Source organism: Cutaneotrichosporon cavernicola (genome assembly GCF_030864355.1).
Source record: "Cutaneotrichosporon cavernicola HIS019 DNA, chromosome: 5".
NCBI lineage: Eukaryota > Fungi > Basidiomycota > Tremellomycetes > Trichosporonales > Trichosporonaceae > Cutaneotrichosporon > Cutaneotrichosporon cavernicola.
In genome coordinates this window covers 796,141-811,386 of record NC_083397.1, presented here as the reverse complement: position 1 = coordinate 811,386, position 15,246 = coordinate 796,141, and the positions used below count along the sequence as shown (strand labels likewise).

The window sequence follows — 15,246 nt, the reverse complement described above, 5'->3', positions numbered from 1 at the left end:
ACATCGTGCCTGAAGATAAGAATGTGGTGTTAATGAGGCTAATGAATTTGGTTCCGCTAATCCCTGATCCTGGATTAAGCTGACGTCGGCGAGGCTTGAGGTGTCTGTCACTCGCGACGGCAACATCGCTCACCAACTCTACATCGATCGTCGACACCATGTCCGTCATGTCGACCGTCAGAGAGTAAGCTAGACCGTTTGAGATACTGCTGACGCAGACAAAACCTCTACCTGGACCCGTCAATCCGCGACTGGGTGCTGGTGCCCATCACCGCGATCATGGTGCTCGTCGGCATCCTGCGTCACTACGTGACCGTGTTGATGACGGGATCGCCGCAGAAGCAGCCCAAGGATGCGGTGCGTGAGCAGTGAGTTTCATTGAGAGGTTTGGGAGTCGAGTCAGTCGACGAGTTTGGCTGGACGTGCCGTCCTTCGAGCAGTCTTGCCTTCCTTGTCCTACTTGACGGGGCCAGTTGGCAGCTCTGGGCTCCTGAAGTGAGACTGTGATCGTGGTCCTGGTCCTATCGTCGATCCCAGCCCCTATGTTACGCTCGCTGTACTCGTGTATACTCACACCAGACGCGGACTCGGCCGCGCGCAGCTCCTGCGCCAGTCCGCTCCTCTTTCCCCGCTCCACCCGGAGCAGTATCGCGCGCTGTCGTCAAGCACGGCCCAGTCCCTCGCGTCTGGCGAGTACCTCAAGCCAGAGGTTTCGACAGACAGTGCGCAGAACCCTTTTGACGCAGGAAACATGGACACGATGATGGACGGCATGAAGAAGCAGGCCGTCATGATGGTCCCCAACATGCTCATCATGCAGTACATCAACGTCTTCTTCTCGGGATACATCCTGAGTGGGTCGCCTCCAGCTTATAAAGAAAATAGCTGATCTCAGTCAAGCTCCCGTTCCCTCTCACGCTCGGGTTCAAGAGCTTGTTTGCGCGCGACATTGCCATGCAGGACCTGAATGTGCGCTGGGTCTCCGCGCTGTCGTGGTACTTCCTCAACCTGTTTGGCCTGAACGGCGTGTTCAAGCTCATCCTTGGCCAGGAGAATTGTGAGACTCTATGATATAGGAGACTGACGTCAGCCGCGACGGATGCGCGCGACAGCAACGCCATGGCAATGCTCAGCGGCGCTGGCGGGCCGCCCACGGTCGGCCCTGCCGCACCAGACTTCAAGAAGCTGTACAAGGCCGAGGTGGAGAACCTCGCAATCTCGGACGGGTTGTACAGCTGGGTCGGTGATGGGGTTGAGGACCGCGTCCTGCAACGCTGGGGCAAGCTCTAATGCATCACATTGAATCTAACACCCTCCCGTGCAATATCCCCCTCCACCGAGGTTGCACCCGAAGCAGCTGAGTGCGCCGTATCCTCGGCTCGCGAGCGTGAGGTTCACGATACTCAGTACTCCCTCGCCGAGCACAAAGCCCGACGCGACGACGATCACGAACAGTGGCGTCTCGCCGGTGCGGGAGGCGCGCGCTGCGCGGTAGGCGATGTACCCGCCGATCAGACGGGCGAGGGAGAAGGACGGAGAGTTGAGGAAGCCGATGGCAAACGCAATCCCCGAGGGGAGCGAAGCCACACAAGCGGCAATTGCTGGGTTGGGGGAGCGCGCAAACATGAGCTTTGCGATGGCGATCAGGCTGAACGCGCCGCCGAACACGAGCATGAACGGCACCACCATCTCAGGGAGGCTCCCGTTGTTGAGGAGTCGGGCAAGGCTGAGCCAAACGCCGGCACTGGGCACGGCGAACTCGGGCCCGGGGATGGTGTACACGGAAGTGTAGAACTTGTACGCTGCGGAACTGACAAACACGCTGGCAAGGGAGCCAACGAGTTGTCCGTAAAATTGGGAGCGCGGGGATGCGCGGAGGAGGTGCCCAGTCTTAAGGTCCTGCATGAGGTCGCCGGCCTGTTGAGCTCCAGCCTCGGCAACACCTCCGGCAATCACGTTCGCCACGACGTTACCGGGTTGAAGTACCGCGAAGAAGAGCTGGGAGATCTTGCCGATGCCCGAGACCTGGCGTCAGTTTGAGTGCGGAAAACGAGGGAGCTCACCGGGTTAATGTCGGTCTCGCCAAGTGCTCGGACGCCGATAAGTGAGAGGATGGACGCCAGTACCAACCCCAGCGCCGTTGCCCATGGATGGATCCCGTCAGTCCCAAAGACATACCACACCCCCCAAACGCCAAGCACGGCGCTCGCTGTGAGCCCCAACGCGACCCACTGTCCAGGCACGAGGCGCTCGGGCGGCTCGCACTCGGGCTCACTATCCTCTGGCATGTCCATGTATCCGTCACGCTCGGCAGCCTCGTCCGGGCTATCAGGCGTGGTGAACACGTGTGAGCGCGCCTCGGCAGCCTCGTGGCGGGCCCACAGGTTGCGCACGTACTCGACCGTAACGGGTGCGAGGGAGATGAGGCTCTCCGCGATCATAATCGCCAGCGCGACCCAGAGGATCCAGCCACGCGCGCCGTCAGTGTTGCTGCTGACGCGACCGGGTGCCCATCCGCTCTTCTTCGCGAGAGGGGAGAGGACAGCCCAGCCAACGAGCATACCGATGTTCATGGACACAGTGACGGGGAAACCCATGATGATCCCCTGTCCGATGTACGACAGCGAAGGCGTGAACCACCACATCCACTGGGCGGCGAGGCTGATCCCGAACGGCCAGCTGAGGATGTCGAATACTGGGAGAGCAAAGGTCACCGGGAACAAAAAGGAGAGGAGCTGGCGTCAGATACATCAATCTTCCCAGCTTACAGTGATGGCTCCAGAGGCGGCAAAGCTCCACCCCAGCGCCCGCCATCCCGTACCGCTGATCGCGTCTTGGTCTTTGCCGTCGATCTCATCGTCACCATCCTCGCTAGTCTGGAGACGCTCATAACGCCCACCTTCCCGTGTTGTCACGGTCGCTGTGGAGATGCCCTGAATCGGGGGTGCGCGATGGAGGAGGGCAATGAGCTGGGCGGTTGCGGTACCGGAAGGGAAGACGAGCTTCTCCTTAACGATGACCTGGCGGCGGAGTGGTACGGCGAGGAAGACACCGAAGAACGCAACGGCAAGGCACCAGATCACGAGGTGCCAGTAGGACAACACGATGGGGTCGCGCCCGTCGACTTCCTGGCTCATCATCCCCAGCGCGGGAATGATGCCTACCAGTCCCGCGGCCAGAGGCATTGTGCCCGTCGCCACAGCGGTAGTCTGGATAACGACATTCTCGGGCGCTGAGAGGGGACGGACATTAGGGAAGAAGCGCGGCAGGACGGAGGGCAGCTTGAAGATGGCAAAGCCGAGAAGAGCGGATTGTAGGGACATCATCGACACCCAGCCTGGGATTAGAAAGCGCAGAAGCGAGCCCTACCTGTTTGCAGGCCAAAGTACATGTTCGTCATACAGAGCAAGACGCCGACACCCAGCCCCACAATGACAGCGCGGGGGGTAAAGCAGGCTTCGAGGACGGGGAGGTCGTAGATGCTCTCATCGTCCGCCGGCGCGACGTGGTAGTTGTAGTCGCCCGTGATGGGATGTGATCTGTTTAAGCCATAGAACCTTTGCTGAGCTCGTACTGTGAAGGGTTCATCGTCCGCTCTCCAAACTCGTGCGCGATGAGTGTTGAAGAAGAGCAATTTGTCCAGTAAGAGCTGAGTCAGTAACCCTGTTTGTGGAATTGTGGAGAGATACCTCAACGGCAATCATCGGCACCTCTGGCGCAAGAATGCCGACGCTAGTAGTTACCTATTACAAACTTTACTAATACCCATAGCTAATCCACGGCCCTAATTCCACCAACAACAACATCCGCCGAGGCTGAGCGGGTTGTTGACAACATAACATCATGGACGAAGACGAAGAGACGGCGACCCAGGGAGTCGCAGACCTCGCTTCCGTCATAGCTCCCACACGACCCGAGCTTGGTCGACTTGCGCAGTGGTCGGTCTCGAGTCACAAGTACGGCTTTGGCGTCGACAACCTGCGTGATGACAACGAGGGGACGTTCTGGCAGTGAGCTCTAACTTCTTCCCTCCTCCCTTTGCACCGTTCCAGCGTTCAAGTACTTATGACAGGTCCGAGGGACCACAACCTCACTCGATTGACCTCTCTTTCCCCAAACGCGTATTCATTTCTGTGCGTCTAATCACCTCTACCACGCCCGCTTTGGTGCTAACACGTAGTCCATCGCACTCCTCACCAGCCACCGCAAGGACGACTCGTACACGCCCTCTAGGCTCTCCATCCGGGCCGGGACGGGTGTGCACGACCTCCAGGAGGTGAGATACACCGAGTTCCACAAACCCGACGGATGGATCGTGATCCCCCTCCGGCCAATGGACGCCGACGGCGCGATTGAAGGCCCACCGATCCCCACGCACCACATCCGCATCGTAATAGTTGCCAACCATATGAACGGCAAGGACACGCATGTGCGTGGCCTCAAGGTCTTTGGACCGCCCGAGTACGATTACTTGACCCTTGAACCGGCTGACAGCAGACCAGTGGCCAAGACTACGGACGACGAGGTGGTCGAGGGGCTGCCAGACGGCCCAGCACTCGTCGATCTCGGCCAGGACCGCTCGAGAGGTTTCCGCAGCCAAGAGTTCCGCATGTACGACGGCATTCGATAACATTCATCACTGTACAATCACCATGCAAACATCGCTATGCTAATGCTTCTAACCTAAATACGCTCGTAAATGTACAGATAAGCGAGTGAGCGCATCTCCTCGCCGCCGTGGGGGGCGGCGCGCGCAACCTTCTCGTCATTGAAGAGGATCCATTCGTCCTGCGGCTCGGACGAGCCCGGGACACCAGCCTGCGGCTGGCGTATCGTCGCGACGTAGTGTCCAGAGTGCACCGACGGGCCCTTGTGCGAGATGAAGGCTTTGAGGCGGTAGTTGGCCGGCATAGTTGCCGAGCCGCCGACAGCTGGCGTGGTTGAGCCTCCCGGACTACCCGCAGGCGTGTCTTCCTCACCCATGTCGTCGGGGTTGGAGAAGAGCCACTCAACAGCCCCGTCCGCATTTCCGCCCTGCACCAGTCAGCAGCTGAACATAAATCAACTCACAGTCTCACGAAGCGCCTTGCGCGCCTGGGCATGGGTAAAGCCCATCTCGGAGAGCATCGAGATCTGCTCCGCAGTGGGCTCGGGCCGGCTAGCCGCAACCCCAGCAGGCTGGATAGGGTCATCGATGTCAGGGTCTTCCATGTGTGCGAAGAGCCAGTTCATGGCAGCTTCGGGGTCCGAGTTGCCAGTCGCGAGGAGCGCCTTCTGGCAGCGGATGGTAGGGAAGCCCATCGCCTCGAGCTGCGCCATGGCTGCGGCGTTGAACTCGGGCTGCGCAGCTGCCGCGTCATCGTCTAGCTCGGCCTCTCCCGGCTGGCGACCCGCGCCGTGATACTTGTCGAGGTTGAGTGCGTCCGGAACCTGCACAGGCACGTCTGTAAGTCAGCAAATGTTACACCTAAGATAACTGACCAAGCTTGGTGGGCATCCAGTTGACGAGCTGGAACTTCTTCATGTGGAACACAAGGAGGTCGGGGTACGTCGCGAACTTGGTGGACCTGTTAGTTAGCCTCTGAACTCCATACCGCGGCTTACTTCTCAGCGCGAACCTTCTTCTCACAGGTACTGCACGCATAATCAGTGAGCTCCTCAGTGGCACAGAGCGCGTCGATACACGACTCGAGGGTGACTGGCTGGAAGTGCTTCTTGCCGTCCTCGTCGACGCTCAGCTCCACGGCCGTGACAGGGAGAGAAGCCAGGTCGACGTGGTCGACCTTGTATCCGACTCTACGACATTCGTCGCACATGAGACGCTGCTCCATGCCAAAGCGGAAAATGTTGGTGGCCTCGAGATGCTCGTGGCGGCCCAGGCGCTTAGCCTCCGCACGCAGGCGGTCGAGGAGATGCTGGAGGAACTCCTCCGAGTCTTGTTGACGCATGGTCGAGAACTCCTCATGGCCCTTCCCGATGAGCGCTTTGAACTGAGCTGGCCGAATGCCCTCCTGGAACTTGGGCGCTTCAGCAACCTCGAAATCGCTGCTCGCGACTGGAGGGGGGCGCGCCGGTACCGAGTAGCGTCCAGAGAGGAGCCCGTCCGCGAGCTTGAGCATCTGGCACTCGAGGCAGTCAGCTGGTAACGGCTTCTCGCAAGTCTGGAAGTGGTGTTGTCCCTGCTCGGTGAAGTAGCGCTCGCGGAAGGCGGGCAGAGAGAAGAGGCCCTGCATGACCGACGCCATGTAACAGCTGTTCCCCAGGTTCTTCAGGCCCGTGAGGGCCTTACCGAAGACGGGTTGGAGTTCCTTGCCGTCGTCGCCCGTCATCGAGAAGTCGAACTTGAGGTTGTGTTCGAGTTGCTGGCGTCAGCTGGGTACCGGTAACCGTAGCTTACCAGCTCAGTCATCGACTTCTCGGTCTTGGACTGGCTGAGCATGTTCACGCCAAACGTAGAGAGGTGGAGAGCGAGGTCGGGGTCAAGCTTCGCGTCGTCACACGAGTAGCAGTAAATGTCACCGCCACCCTCGGGCGTGATCGTGCCGAGCTTGACGCCGAGTGGGTGACCAGTGTCGTGGAAGTGCTGGAGAGCGTGACCATTGCCACCGATGCCACCATGCTGTTGACGGCCGCAGTTAACAAATCCACAAGTCAAGCAGAGCCAGAGATTGGACGTGAGATCGCACTCGACGCACTGCAGGGAGACTGATGTTAGCTGACGACGTATGGTCCTTGGCGCACCATCTCCCGGAACAATAAGAGGTTCCTGCTGGAGTGTGAGGGCGTGCTCGCAGGCTATGATCTCCTCCTCCCACGCCTTGACTTCAGACTGCTGCGCCGACGAGAGCGCACTCATGATTCCCTGGACCGTCTTCTCCACCTGGCGTCAGCTTAAATAATCTGTCTTAGGCTCACATTCGGGTGGTCAGACTGAACAACCTCGCCCACAGGCGAGCACGCGAAGCAACGGAGCGAGGTGGTGACGTTGTACAGCTCGTCGTCGCTCGGCGCGGTGATCGCCAGCTTCTTCATCGGCGGCTCGCTGTCGGACTGGGGTTAACGTCGCCACCGTGGCGCTTACGCGTTGCTTCTGCTCCTTCTGCGTGCGCTTGATAACCACGCCGAGCGGGTGCTCACGCTTCTGCGAGTGGAGGTACGCGTGCTTGCGGTCGCTGTTGCAACCGCCATTGAAGCACTGCAGGCAGACTAAGACACCTGCGGCGTCATCCTGCTGTCAGCAGAGAAGGCAGAGGCACGCACCTGTCCGTCGAAGCAGAGCGTGCATTCTTCGCTGTTGGTCAGCTCCATCAAGTGTGGCACAGCAGCTCACCGGTGGACCTGCTGGGAAGGGTTAGGGGGTTTCAGCGAAGCTGCAAGCTCTTCGATATGCCCGCAAACCATGCTGAGAGAACAATAGAGAATGTGAATGAGAAGGAGTTGTTGATATCCCGCTTGCACCTTCTCTCCTCAACAGTGTGACGTCGTGCCTTATTCGGTACTCAACTTACCCCTAAGTCAATGTGGAGGTCGACTTGAGCGTTCACCACCTGAATTAACTTGACATCTTGACATCTTGACTTCTGATCTGCACGTCTGGGGCTCTCAGCTCTGGGCTCCTTGGACATTCACGCTGTCGCCCTACGAGCTTCGGGTCCTCAGTGCGCCTATGACCATGGCCATGACGCCCCACCGCCCCTTCCTGACAGAAGACGACGAGGTGGACGCGTTCATCGACGGTGAGTCCTGCCACTAACCAAGCTAATCATAGCGAATGATAGGCCGGCGTCGACGGGTAACGCACGCCGCAACCTCTTTGCGGCGTTCATGGCATTCGGCTTACTGAACAATGGTAAGCTGGACCACGTAACACCAGCTTAATTAGTGCTATACGTGGTTATCCTCAGTGCCGCGCTTGACCTGGTGCCAGCCACGACGCCGAAGGGCATCGTCGCGTTCTTCAACATCTTCCCTGCGCTTATCGTGAGCTTATTCAATTAGACCAAGCTAACGCCAGGCCAAGGTCTGCTGGCCACTAATCTCGACTGGCGAGATCCGATACCGACGCCGAGTCGGCTTCTGCACGGCAATCAGCTTCAGCGGGATCCTGATCGTGGCCCTCTCACCGGGCGTCAGTGGGAGGCTCTTTGGGATCGCTCTCGCATCTTTCTCGAGTGGACTTGGCGAACTCACGTTCCTCCAGCTCACCACCACTCTGCCGACCCGACAGGCGTCAAAGACCGCCGTCGGCGCGTGGTCGTCCGGCACAGGCTTTGCTGGCGTAGCTGGCGCCGCACTGTGGTGGCTCCTCCGCGGCCTTGGCGTGCGGGGTGGACTGGGTATCTCCTCCGTCCTCCCGCTCTTCTTCCCACTCACGTACAAGTTTGTCCTCCCGTCGTGGGGCGAGCTCGGCTCCGCACCGGCGTACCACCCTCTCCCGACTGACGAAGATGAAGAAGGAAGGCCTGGGGAGAGGCCACCGCCCGGCGCGTTTGGGCAGTACGTGCCCAAGGTATATCTCTCGCCTGCGGACAAGTGGGAGCTCTTCAAGCCCCTCGTACTGCGGTACATGCTCCCGCTCTGCTTCGTCTACATCGAGGAATACGTTATCAACTCTGGAGTCGCGCCGACGCTCGTCTTTCCGTTGCCAACGCATGGGCCGTGGTCCCTTCTCTTCATGAGTCCGCGAGACTACTACCCATTCTGGAGTCTTACCTGTCAGTTTGCTCAGGTTCGCCGAAACTAACGCCAGACCAGAGCTTTGTGTTCATCTCGCGTTCGAGCCTAAGTCTCGGGATCCCGCCCATCCCACGGCCTCTCCTCCCCATTCCTACCATCATCCAGTTCTTCGTTCTAGTCCTCCTCACGCTCCAGTCGCGGTCATTCATTTTTTCCGCGCCCGAGTACACGCCGCCAGCGCCAGAGCCGTCGACCGGCGTCGACCGCTCGATCACCGCCGTGTTCCTCCTCACGTGTCTCGAGGGGCTGTGTGGCGGCGCAGCGTACGTCAACACCTTTTACCACGTTGGCCACGAGGGGGGAGACGACGAGGACGGCGACGGCTCCTCCCCTGAAGAGGTACGACGGAAGATGGAGAAGGAGTTCCGTATTGGTGCGACTGGCGCGGCCGACTCGACCGGCATCCTCTTCGCGTCCCTCCTTTCCATGCCGCTCGAGATTGCGCTGTGTAACGCCCAGGTCGCACAAGGGCGCGACACGTGCCGCAAGCTCTAGCACTGTAGCATAGTAATCGTGTCATGGCAGCTCTACATACATTCCCTCCTTGGGCAGCACACTAGTTGTCGTAGACTGGCTTCGAGGTGAACATGTTGACCTTGGGGTTAATCTGGACGGCCTCCTTGCCACTGTCATCAGTTGAGTACTTTCAGAAAAACTGACTAGACGCGAGCAGACTCGAACATGTCGACCTTGACAGGGATCTCAAAGCCCGCCGTGGCGTCCGAGAGGTTGACCTTGGCGCCCTCCGGCGCTTGAGCAGGAGCTGCCTTCTTGGCACCGGGCTTGCCCCACGAACCCTTGGAAGCCCCAGCAACCTTGGGGGTCTCCGCGGTGGGGGTAGCCTTGAGAGTGATGGTGGCGAGACGACCACTGCACGTTAGCTGGGCGGATATAATCAACTTACTCGGGGATGAAGCCAAACTCCATGCGACCCTCGGCGTCCTTGGTACCCTGGAAGATGTAGAAGCCCTTGCGCTCGAACTGGATGATGTCCCACTTCTTGAGGTTAGCGACCTCGGCCGACGCGAGCGCAGGCGTGCGGTACTCGGTCTTGGGGTTGACAATGCTGGAGAGGTCGTCGGCCTCGTCCATCTTCTTCTTTGTGATCAGGTAGTCGTACTCGATGAGCGTGACTGGGACGAGCGGGTGCTCCTTAGTGGGAGCGGCGAGCCAAGTAACCTTCTTAGACGTCTTCTTGAAGTCACCCGCGAGGTGGAGCTTGAGAGTGACGGCCTCGACATCGCCAGCAGCGTTGACCTTCTTGTCGGCGACATAGGCGTTTCCCCAGTCCATAGCAGTGATCTCCTCGTTGTCGCCAAACGTCTTGGCATCCTCCTGCTCAATGATCAGGTTGGACGAGAAGACGAGGTCCTTCTCGCCAACTTCGGGGTTCTTCTTGTGGAGCGGCTTCTTCTCGACAGTCTCAGCGTCCGTGTCCCGGCCCTCGACCTTGACGGGGACCATCTTGTCCTCGGCAATGGCCCAGTAACGGGGCGCGATGGGGTCGATGACACGCTTGTTGACAGTCCAGATGCCGTCCCACTCAAGCAGGAGCAACTGCTGTGACGCACCCTGGCTGATGATGTACTCCTTGAGACCCTTGACAGTCATACCGCGCGAGCGGATGCCGCGGACGGTAGGGAAACGGGGGTCGGACCAGCCCGAGACGACACCCTGCTCGACGAGGTACTTGAGCTTGCGCTTAGACAACACAGTGTACACAAAGTCGATACGTGAGAAGTCGAAGATCTCGATGTGGGGGAAGCCGAGCCTCTTGATGAACCACTCGTACTGCTCGTGGCGAGCTGCGTACTCGTTGGCACGGAGTGCGTGAGTCACGCCGTCAATGTGGTCGATGACCGGGCATGCGAGGTCGTACATGGGGTACGCCTTGTACTTGGTGCCAGTGATGTGGTGCGAGCCCTCAACCGCACGGTAGATGACAGGGTCGCGCATTACACCGTTCTTGTGCTCGTAGTCGATCTTGGCACGGAGCGACCACGTGGGAGCCTTGCCGTCGCACATGTCCTGGAATAACTTGAGGTTCTCTTCGATGGAGAGGTCGCGGTTCTTCGAAGGGATAACGGCCCGGCGCTGCTCCTTGACAGTCTCGGCGTCCGTGTTGTCCATGAACGCGTCGCCCTGCTTGATGAGCCTGACGGTGTGCTCGCGGATCTTGTCAAAGTGGTCGGAGGTGTGGACGACCTTGTCAAACTCGACCTCGATCATGGCCAGGTCCTCCTTGATCGCGTCCTCGAACTCACCCTCTTCCTTGGACGGGTTCGTGTCGTCAAAGCGGAGGATGTACTTGCCCTTGTACTTGTCGGCGAAGAAGCGGTTGAGAATGGCGGCCTTGAGGTGACCGATGTGGAGGTACCCAGAGGGCTCCGGAGCGAAGCGGACGACGACCTTGCCCTCGACAGCGTTGGGAAGAACCGCCTCAATAACCTCCTGGCGCTTGACCTTCTTGCCCTTGTCCATGTCGGAGCGGGCCTTGTTGAACGACTCGGCGATGGTCTTGGGCAGCTCGGTCGTCTCGAACTGCGTGTACCAACGAGCGAGGTGGGGCCGGCCGGGAATCTTGACTGATCCCGCCGCCGACTTGTTGGAGCGGATCAGACCCCAGATGAGCACATCGTTGTAGCCAATCTGCGCGCCGCCAAAGTACGTGCTGCTGTCAGCCACATGGGAACCGTCAAGGCCCTACCGGTAAGCGAGGTAGTCGTCGAGCGCGTCGAGGATCTTGGCGACCTCGGCGAAGGGGGTATCGCGGTCGAGCTTGGCGGGGAGCTCGGGGAGAGCGGGTCCGTCGCGAGGCGAGTTGGCCTCCAGCTTGGCCGAAATGGTCTCAATGTCCGAAGAGCCGTCAAACTTGGGCGAGGCAGTGGGGTCGAGGATCCACTCCACCTCGATGCCCTGGTACGTGGCCGGGGCGGCGAGGTTGAATAGAGGAACAGGGGTGATGGGGAGAGCGATAGACATGGTGTGTGGTACTCTATAGATGTGCCGAAGAGCTTTTGTTGATATCAACCATGTAGACATCAATCACCTTTGGCTACCCACCTTCCCTTGAGCCTCCACTTCCACGAGTTGGAACATTTTGCTTCCGCAGCTGGGATGTGGAGGAGGTCCTGTAACTCGCACTCTTAGAGATGCCAAGATGCACAGAATACAGTACAATGCATGTTCGTCCTTGCCTAACGAGCTCTAGACGTCCAATAATCCCCAGGTATCCGATCCGTATCATCTTCGTCCGGCTCGGATCTTCGTCCTGAGCCTTCCGAGCTGCCAGCCGGCGACTCTGTTGGTGATCTGCTGCTGCTTCCTGTCGTCGCACCCGAAGGCCGCGAGTCGCGTTGAACTGCGGCCTGCGTGACAGCAGCTGTGAGCAGCGCCAACTCGTCCTGCACGCTGCGGGGTGAGGTTGGCGGTGAGGTGAGAGGCGTGCCGCCCGAGGCAACACTCATCGGCGAAGGGCCTGGCAGCCGAAAGATGAGGCTCAGCATGTGGGCGAGTGGAATGTTGAACACAAGAGGGACCCCAGAGCGTCCGCGTCGAATCGGAGTGGAAGCCCTAACCGGCGAACGGGCGGATGCTGTCATGTCAGCAGACCGGAATGGCTTTGTACATGAACAGAGTACGTACACCTTCCTGTCGGGTCTTCTCCTTCATCCTCAGGCCATGACGAGGTGTCGCCAGTAGCAACGTTCTGGTATCGTGGTCCCTTCCCGTGACGACGTTGCCGTAACTGGTCGCCACTCTCAACATCCAGATCATCCTCGGCCACGGCCCTGGCGGGTGCCTCTGGCGGCAGAAGGAGGTCGTCGTAGAGGAAGATGTCAGTCTTGGGCAGCGTCGGTGTGTAGTTGACAACGTAGCACACGATCAAGGTCACAAGCTGCAGGAGGAAGATGGCGAGATCGAGGATGAGGACGCGGGTAAGGGAGGAAGGGTTTGCTGATGTCAGTTTTACACAGCGCCGCCGAGCTCACATTGCCCCACAAAATCGAGCATCAACCCCTTGGTATCGTAACCACCTTCCCCGTCACCCATTAAGTGGAAGAAGACGGCAGCGAGGTTTGTAGTTGCCACTAAGAACCATAGGGAGAACAGCGACCGGGTCGGCTGAATCACGGGTGGTGCTCGAATGTCTGGGGTTAGGCCAACACGGCGCGGTTTAGCTAACGAATCAAAGAGAAGACGCGGCATAGTAGCACGAGCATGTTGGGGGCGTAGAAGTGCTGCACCAACGCGAGCGCTTGCAATGTCGTTGACATCTGCACATTAGCTACGGGCGACGCTACAGACCCAAGCTGACTCACAGAAGCCACGGCATGACGCCGCTGTGGAGCATATACCATGGATGGCGGATAGAAAAAGGTGGTTAAAGCCTCTGGCGAGCGTTTGACCTGTCACAACAGCCGCTGCTCGTTGACGTCAAGGAGGGCCTTGACTTGGTGAGACGTGGGATTTTAGGTCTTGGGCAGGGTGGCTTGCATGGTCTTGGGTAGCCGGTAAGGATAGGAAACAGATGCTCGAGATGTAGTGGCACAACGAGAACGAGGGATTGGATAGCGGTTGGAGATTAGATGGATGAGATGGATGAAGGAAGGATATTGACGATGATGGCTGTGATACGGTGTGCATGGAGCTTGCAGAGCCCGTGGAGGCCAGTCGAGGACTTGAGTGCCTGACATCCAGTCGTAGCCCAATTTGGTTCCGTCGCTATTGGCCGATGAGGATGAGCCGATGAGCCGGTCGCCACCCAACAGAGTGAGAGTCAAGCTGAGGGAAGGTAAGGAAGGGTACAGTAAGGAATGGACATTTGCATTCAGCCAACGTAACTTGTTTACTTTACTTTAACACTTTCAGTCTCCTCTCTCCTAGCTCTGCTCTCCATCTCCATCTCACCCCACTCATCCTCCCCCTCCGCGTCATGTTAGCCAAGAGCCGATTTTAACGCACCATTGGCAACAACTTGACCCGTTTATCATGCAAGGGGGGAACGGGCGTGCACAATCATGGTCCACATTCAATCGACGACAACAAACACCACCCGCATCTTCATCCCCCGCGCCCTACCTCAACCCCCCAATCACCTCAACACGCTCTTCCTCTGCCACTCTCCCCTCACCAAAGACTGGCCCACGCTTCAGGACAATCCTGCACCCGGAGCGTCAGGTTGACCGTGAGCTGCGCCAGAAGCTACTTCAATCGCGTGCGCGCCTTCAGTCGTCATTCGATGCCATTGCCGACAAGTACAGCTCGGTGCCGCCGGAGGAAGACGACGAGATCGACCTTGAAACCTACGTGATCTCGACGGATAATGGGCATCTCAAGTCCCTCGAAGCACGCCCCTTCGCCGAGGGCAGTGATTACCTCGGCGAGGCGATCGAGGACGACCAGGATGGCATCCGCCTGGACCCCCTCCGTCTACAGTCTGAACCGGTTATAGGCCCAGAGTTGGTCGAGTTTGGCGACGATGAGGACGAACTCGGTGACTGGGGAGACAAATCGGGTCTCGACGCGCAGTATCCTGTTGTCGAGATTGAGAACGAATGGACGGCCGACGACCTCCACGATCTTGACGACTTTATGCGGGCAGAGGCTGCGCGGCGCAAACGGTTTGGCGAGCAACCACTCCCAGAGTTGGAGCGCAGAGGTGCCCCGGACAGCTCGCCGTTGCGGCGGCTGAGTCACCTTGTACTTGGTACTTCTCCCGAGGTGGAGGATGGTGTGATGGATGAGCTTGAATTGCCCAAAGGCAGTCGCGTCAATTCTGGTGGACGCGAGACAGTGAGTAGCCGCTCCGAGCCCTCGTTGATCCTTAGCAATTTCGCCATCCTTCACCAACACCATCGCCCATTGCACGTAATCGTGAATCGGGTTCCTCTCCGCGCCGCCGACCTCGTGTGAACCACTCAGATTACCCGGCCCTTGAGCTTTCACGCTCCACCCCAAACCTGCGTGGTGCTTACGCGTCGTCTGTTCGGCGTGGTCAGCATCCTCGGGAGCTTTCTCGAACGGTCTCTGGCTTGTCCCGCAGTGCTTCCAGCCACATTGTCCAGGTCGAAGAGGTCACTACACGCGTTGTCACTGTTCAAGGCCAAGTCCAAGCTCCCCGCTCAAGGAGGGGCAAGGAGCGCGCCCTACCTTCTCCACCGTTGTGGGAACGTGACCGTCAAGTGACATTGCCGGCGGGACGACCTGCATCCCGCTCATCTGCCCATCCTATCAGCAGCGCGCCTTCCTCAACGCGAAGCATCCAGGAAGTTACGACTGTCCGACGGCGGGAAACCTGGGTCAGACCACCTTCCCCAGACCGACAAGCCACCGAAGACAGAAGGGCATCCCACCGTGATCAATATCCCTCATTACTCTGGACATCACCTACCGCAGGACAATCCTCATCCTCTTCCTCAACACTAACGTCATCTCCCCTCGTTCGAAAGCCTAACCACAATAGTGAATCAAGCACTCACGCCCTTCAACCTCGACACTCACGACGTT

The 15,246-nt window shown here is 58.9% G+C and overlaps 8 protein-coding genes across 8 annotated transcripts; 4 read left to right on the top strand and 4 right to left on the bottom strand.

Moving 5' to 3' along the window:
• Positions 1-158: 158 nt before the first annotated feature.
• Positions 159-1,290, top strand: CcaverHIS019_0503330 (uncharacterized protein; the record flags this gene model as incomplete). Its single annotated transcript, XM_060601481.1, has 5 exons — positions 159-184; positions 219-368; positions 580-854; positions 896-1,057; positions 1,091-1,290. 5 exons carry the CDS (start codon positions 159-161, stop codon positions 1,288-1,290), a joined length of 813 nt encoding a protein of 270 aa, XP_060457970.1.
• A 15-nt stretch (positions 1,291-1,305) lies between these two features.
• OPT8 (uncharacterized protein) lies at positions 1,306-3,588 on the bottom strand (the record flags this gene model as incomplete). Its single annotated transcript, XM_060601480.1, has 5 exons — positions 1,306-2,025; positions 2,064-2,735; positions 2,769-3,337; positions 3,370-3,539; positions 3,575-3,588. The coding sequence occupies 5 exons, from the start codon at positions 3,586-3,588 to the stop codon at positions 1,306-1,308; spliced, it is 2,145 nt and encodes a 714-aa protein (XP_060457969.1).
• A 255-nt stretch (positions 3,589-3,843) lies between these two features.
• CcaverHIS019_0503310 (uncharacterized protein) lies at positions 3,844-4,630 on the top strand (the record flags this gene model as incomplete). The annotated part of the gene is made up of 4 exons (XM_060601479.1): positions 3,844-4,010; positions 4,073-4,133; positions 4,181-4,461; positions 4,498-4,630. 4 exons carry the CDS (start codon positions 3,844-3,846, stop codon positions 4,628-4,630), a joined length of 642 nt encoding a protein of 213 aa, XP_060457968.1.
• A 53-nt stretch (positions 4,631-4,683) lies between these two features.
• ubp14 (uncharacterized protein) lies at positions 4,684-7,401 on the bottom strand (the record flags this gene model as incomplete). The annotated part of the gene is made up of 11 exons (XM_060601477.1): positions 4,684-4,931; positions 4,980-5,034; positions 5,071-5,444; positions 5,482-5,567; positions 5,605-6,362; positions 6,398-6,705; positions 6,742-6,880; positions 6,916-7,050; positions 7,082-7,228; positions 7,261-7,291; positions 7,331-7,401. The coding sequence occupies 11 exons, from the start codon at positions 7,399-7,401 to the stop codon at positions 4,684-4,686; spliced, it is 2,352 nt and encodes a 783-aa protein (XP_060457967.1).
• Positions 7,402-7,672: 271 nt separating this feature from the next.
• On the top strand, positions 7,673-9,231 carry BTN1 (uncharacterized protein; the record flags this gene model as incomplete). Its single annotated transcript, XM_060601476.1, has 5 exons — positions 7,673-7,736; positions 7,769-7,849; positions 7,883-7,980; positions 8,015-8,714; positions 8,750-9,231. The coding sequence occupies 5 exons, from the start codon at positions 7,673-7,675 to the stop codon at positions 9,229-9,231; spliced, it is 1,425 nt and encodes a 474-aa protein (XP_060457966.1).
• A 61-nt stretch (positions 9,232-9,292) lies between these two features.
• On the bottom strand, positions 9,293-11,718 carry GUS1 (uncharacterized protein; the record flags this gene model as incomplete). The annotated part of the gene is made up of 4 exons (XM_060601475.1): positions 9,293-9,362; positions 9,397-9,606; positions 9,641-11,407; positions 11,444-11,718. 4 exons carry the CDS (start codon positions 11,716-11,718, stop codon positions 9,293-9,295), a joined length of 2,322 nt encoding a protein of 773 aa, XP_060457965.1.
• A 215-nt stretch (positions 11,719-11,933) lies between these two features.
• On the bottom strand, positions 11,934-13,097 carry taf6 (uncharacterized protein; the record flags this gene model as incomplete). Its single annotated transcript, XM_060601474.1, has 5 exons — positions 11,934-12,331; positions 12,382-12,693; positions 12,729-12,887; positions 12,923-13,013; positions 13,059-13,097. 5 exons carry the CDS (start codon positions 13,095-13,097, stop codon positions 11,934-11,936), a joined length of 999 nt encoding a protein of 332 aa, XP_060457964.1.
• A 631-nt stretch (positions 13,098-13,728) lies between these two features.
• CcaverHIS019_0503260 (uncharacterized protein) lies at positions 13,729-14,652 on the top strand (the record flags this gene model as incomplete). The annotated part of the gene is made up of 1 exon (XM_060601473.1): positions 13,729-14,652. The coding sequence occupies one exon, from the start codon at positions 13,729-13,731 to the stop codon at positions 14,650-14,652; it is 924 nt and encodes a 307-aa protein (XP_060457963.1).
• Positions 14,653-15,246: the final 594 nt, after the last annotated feature.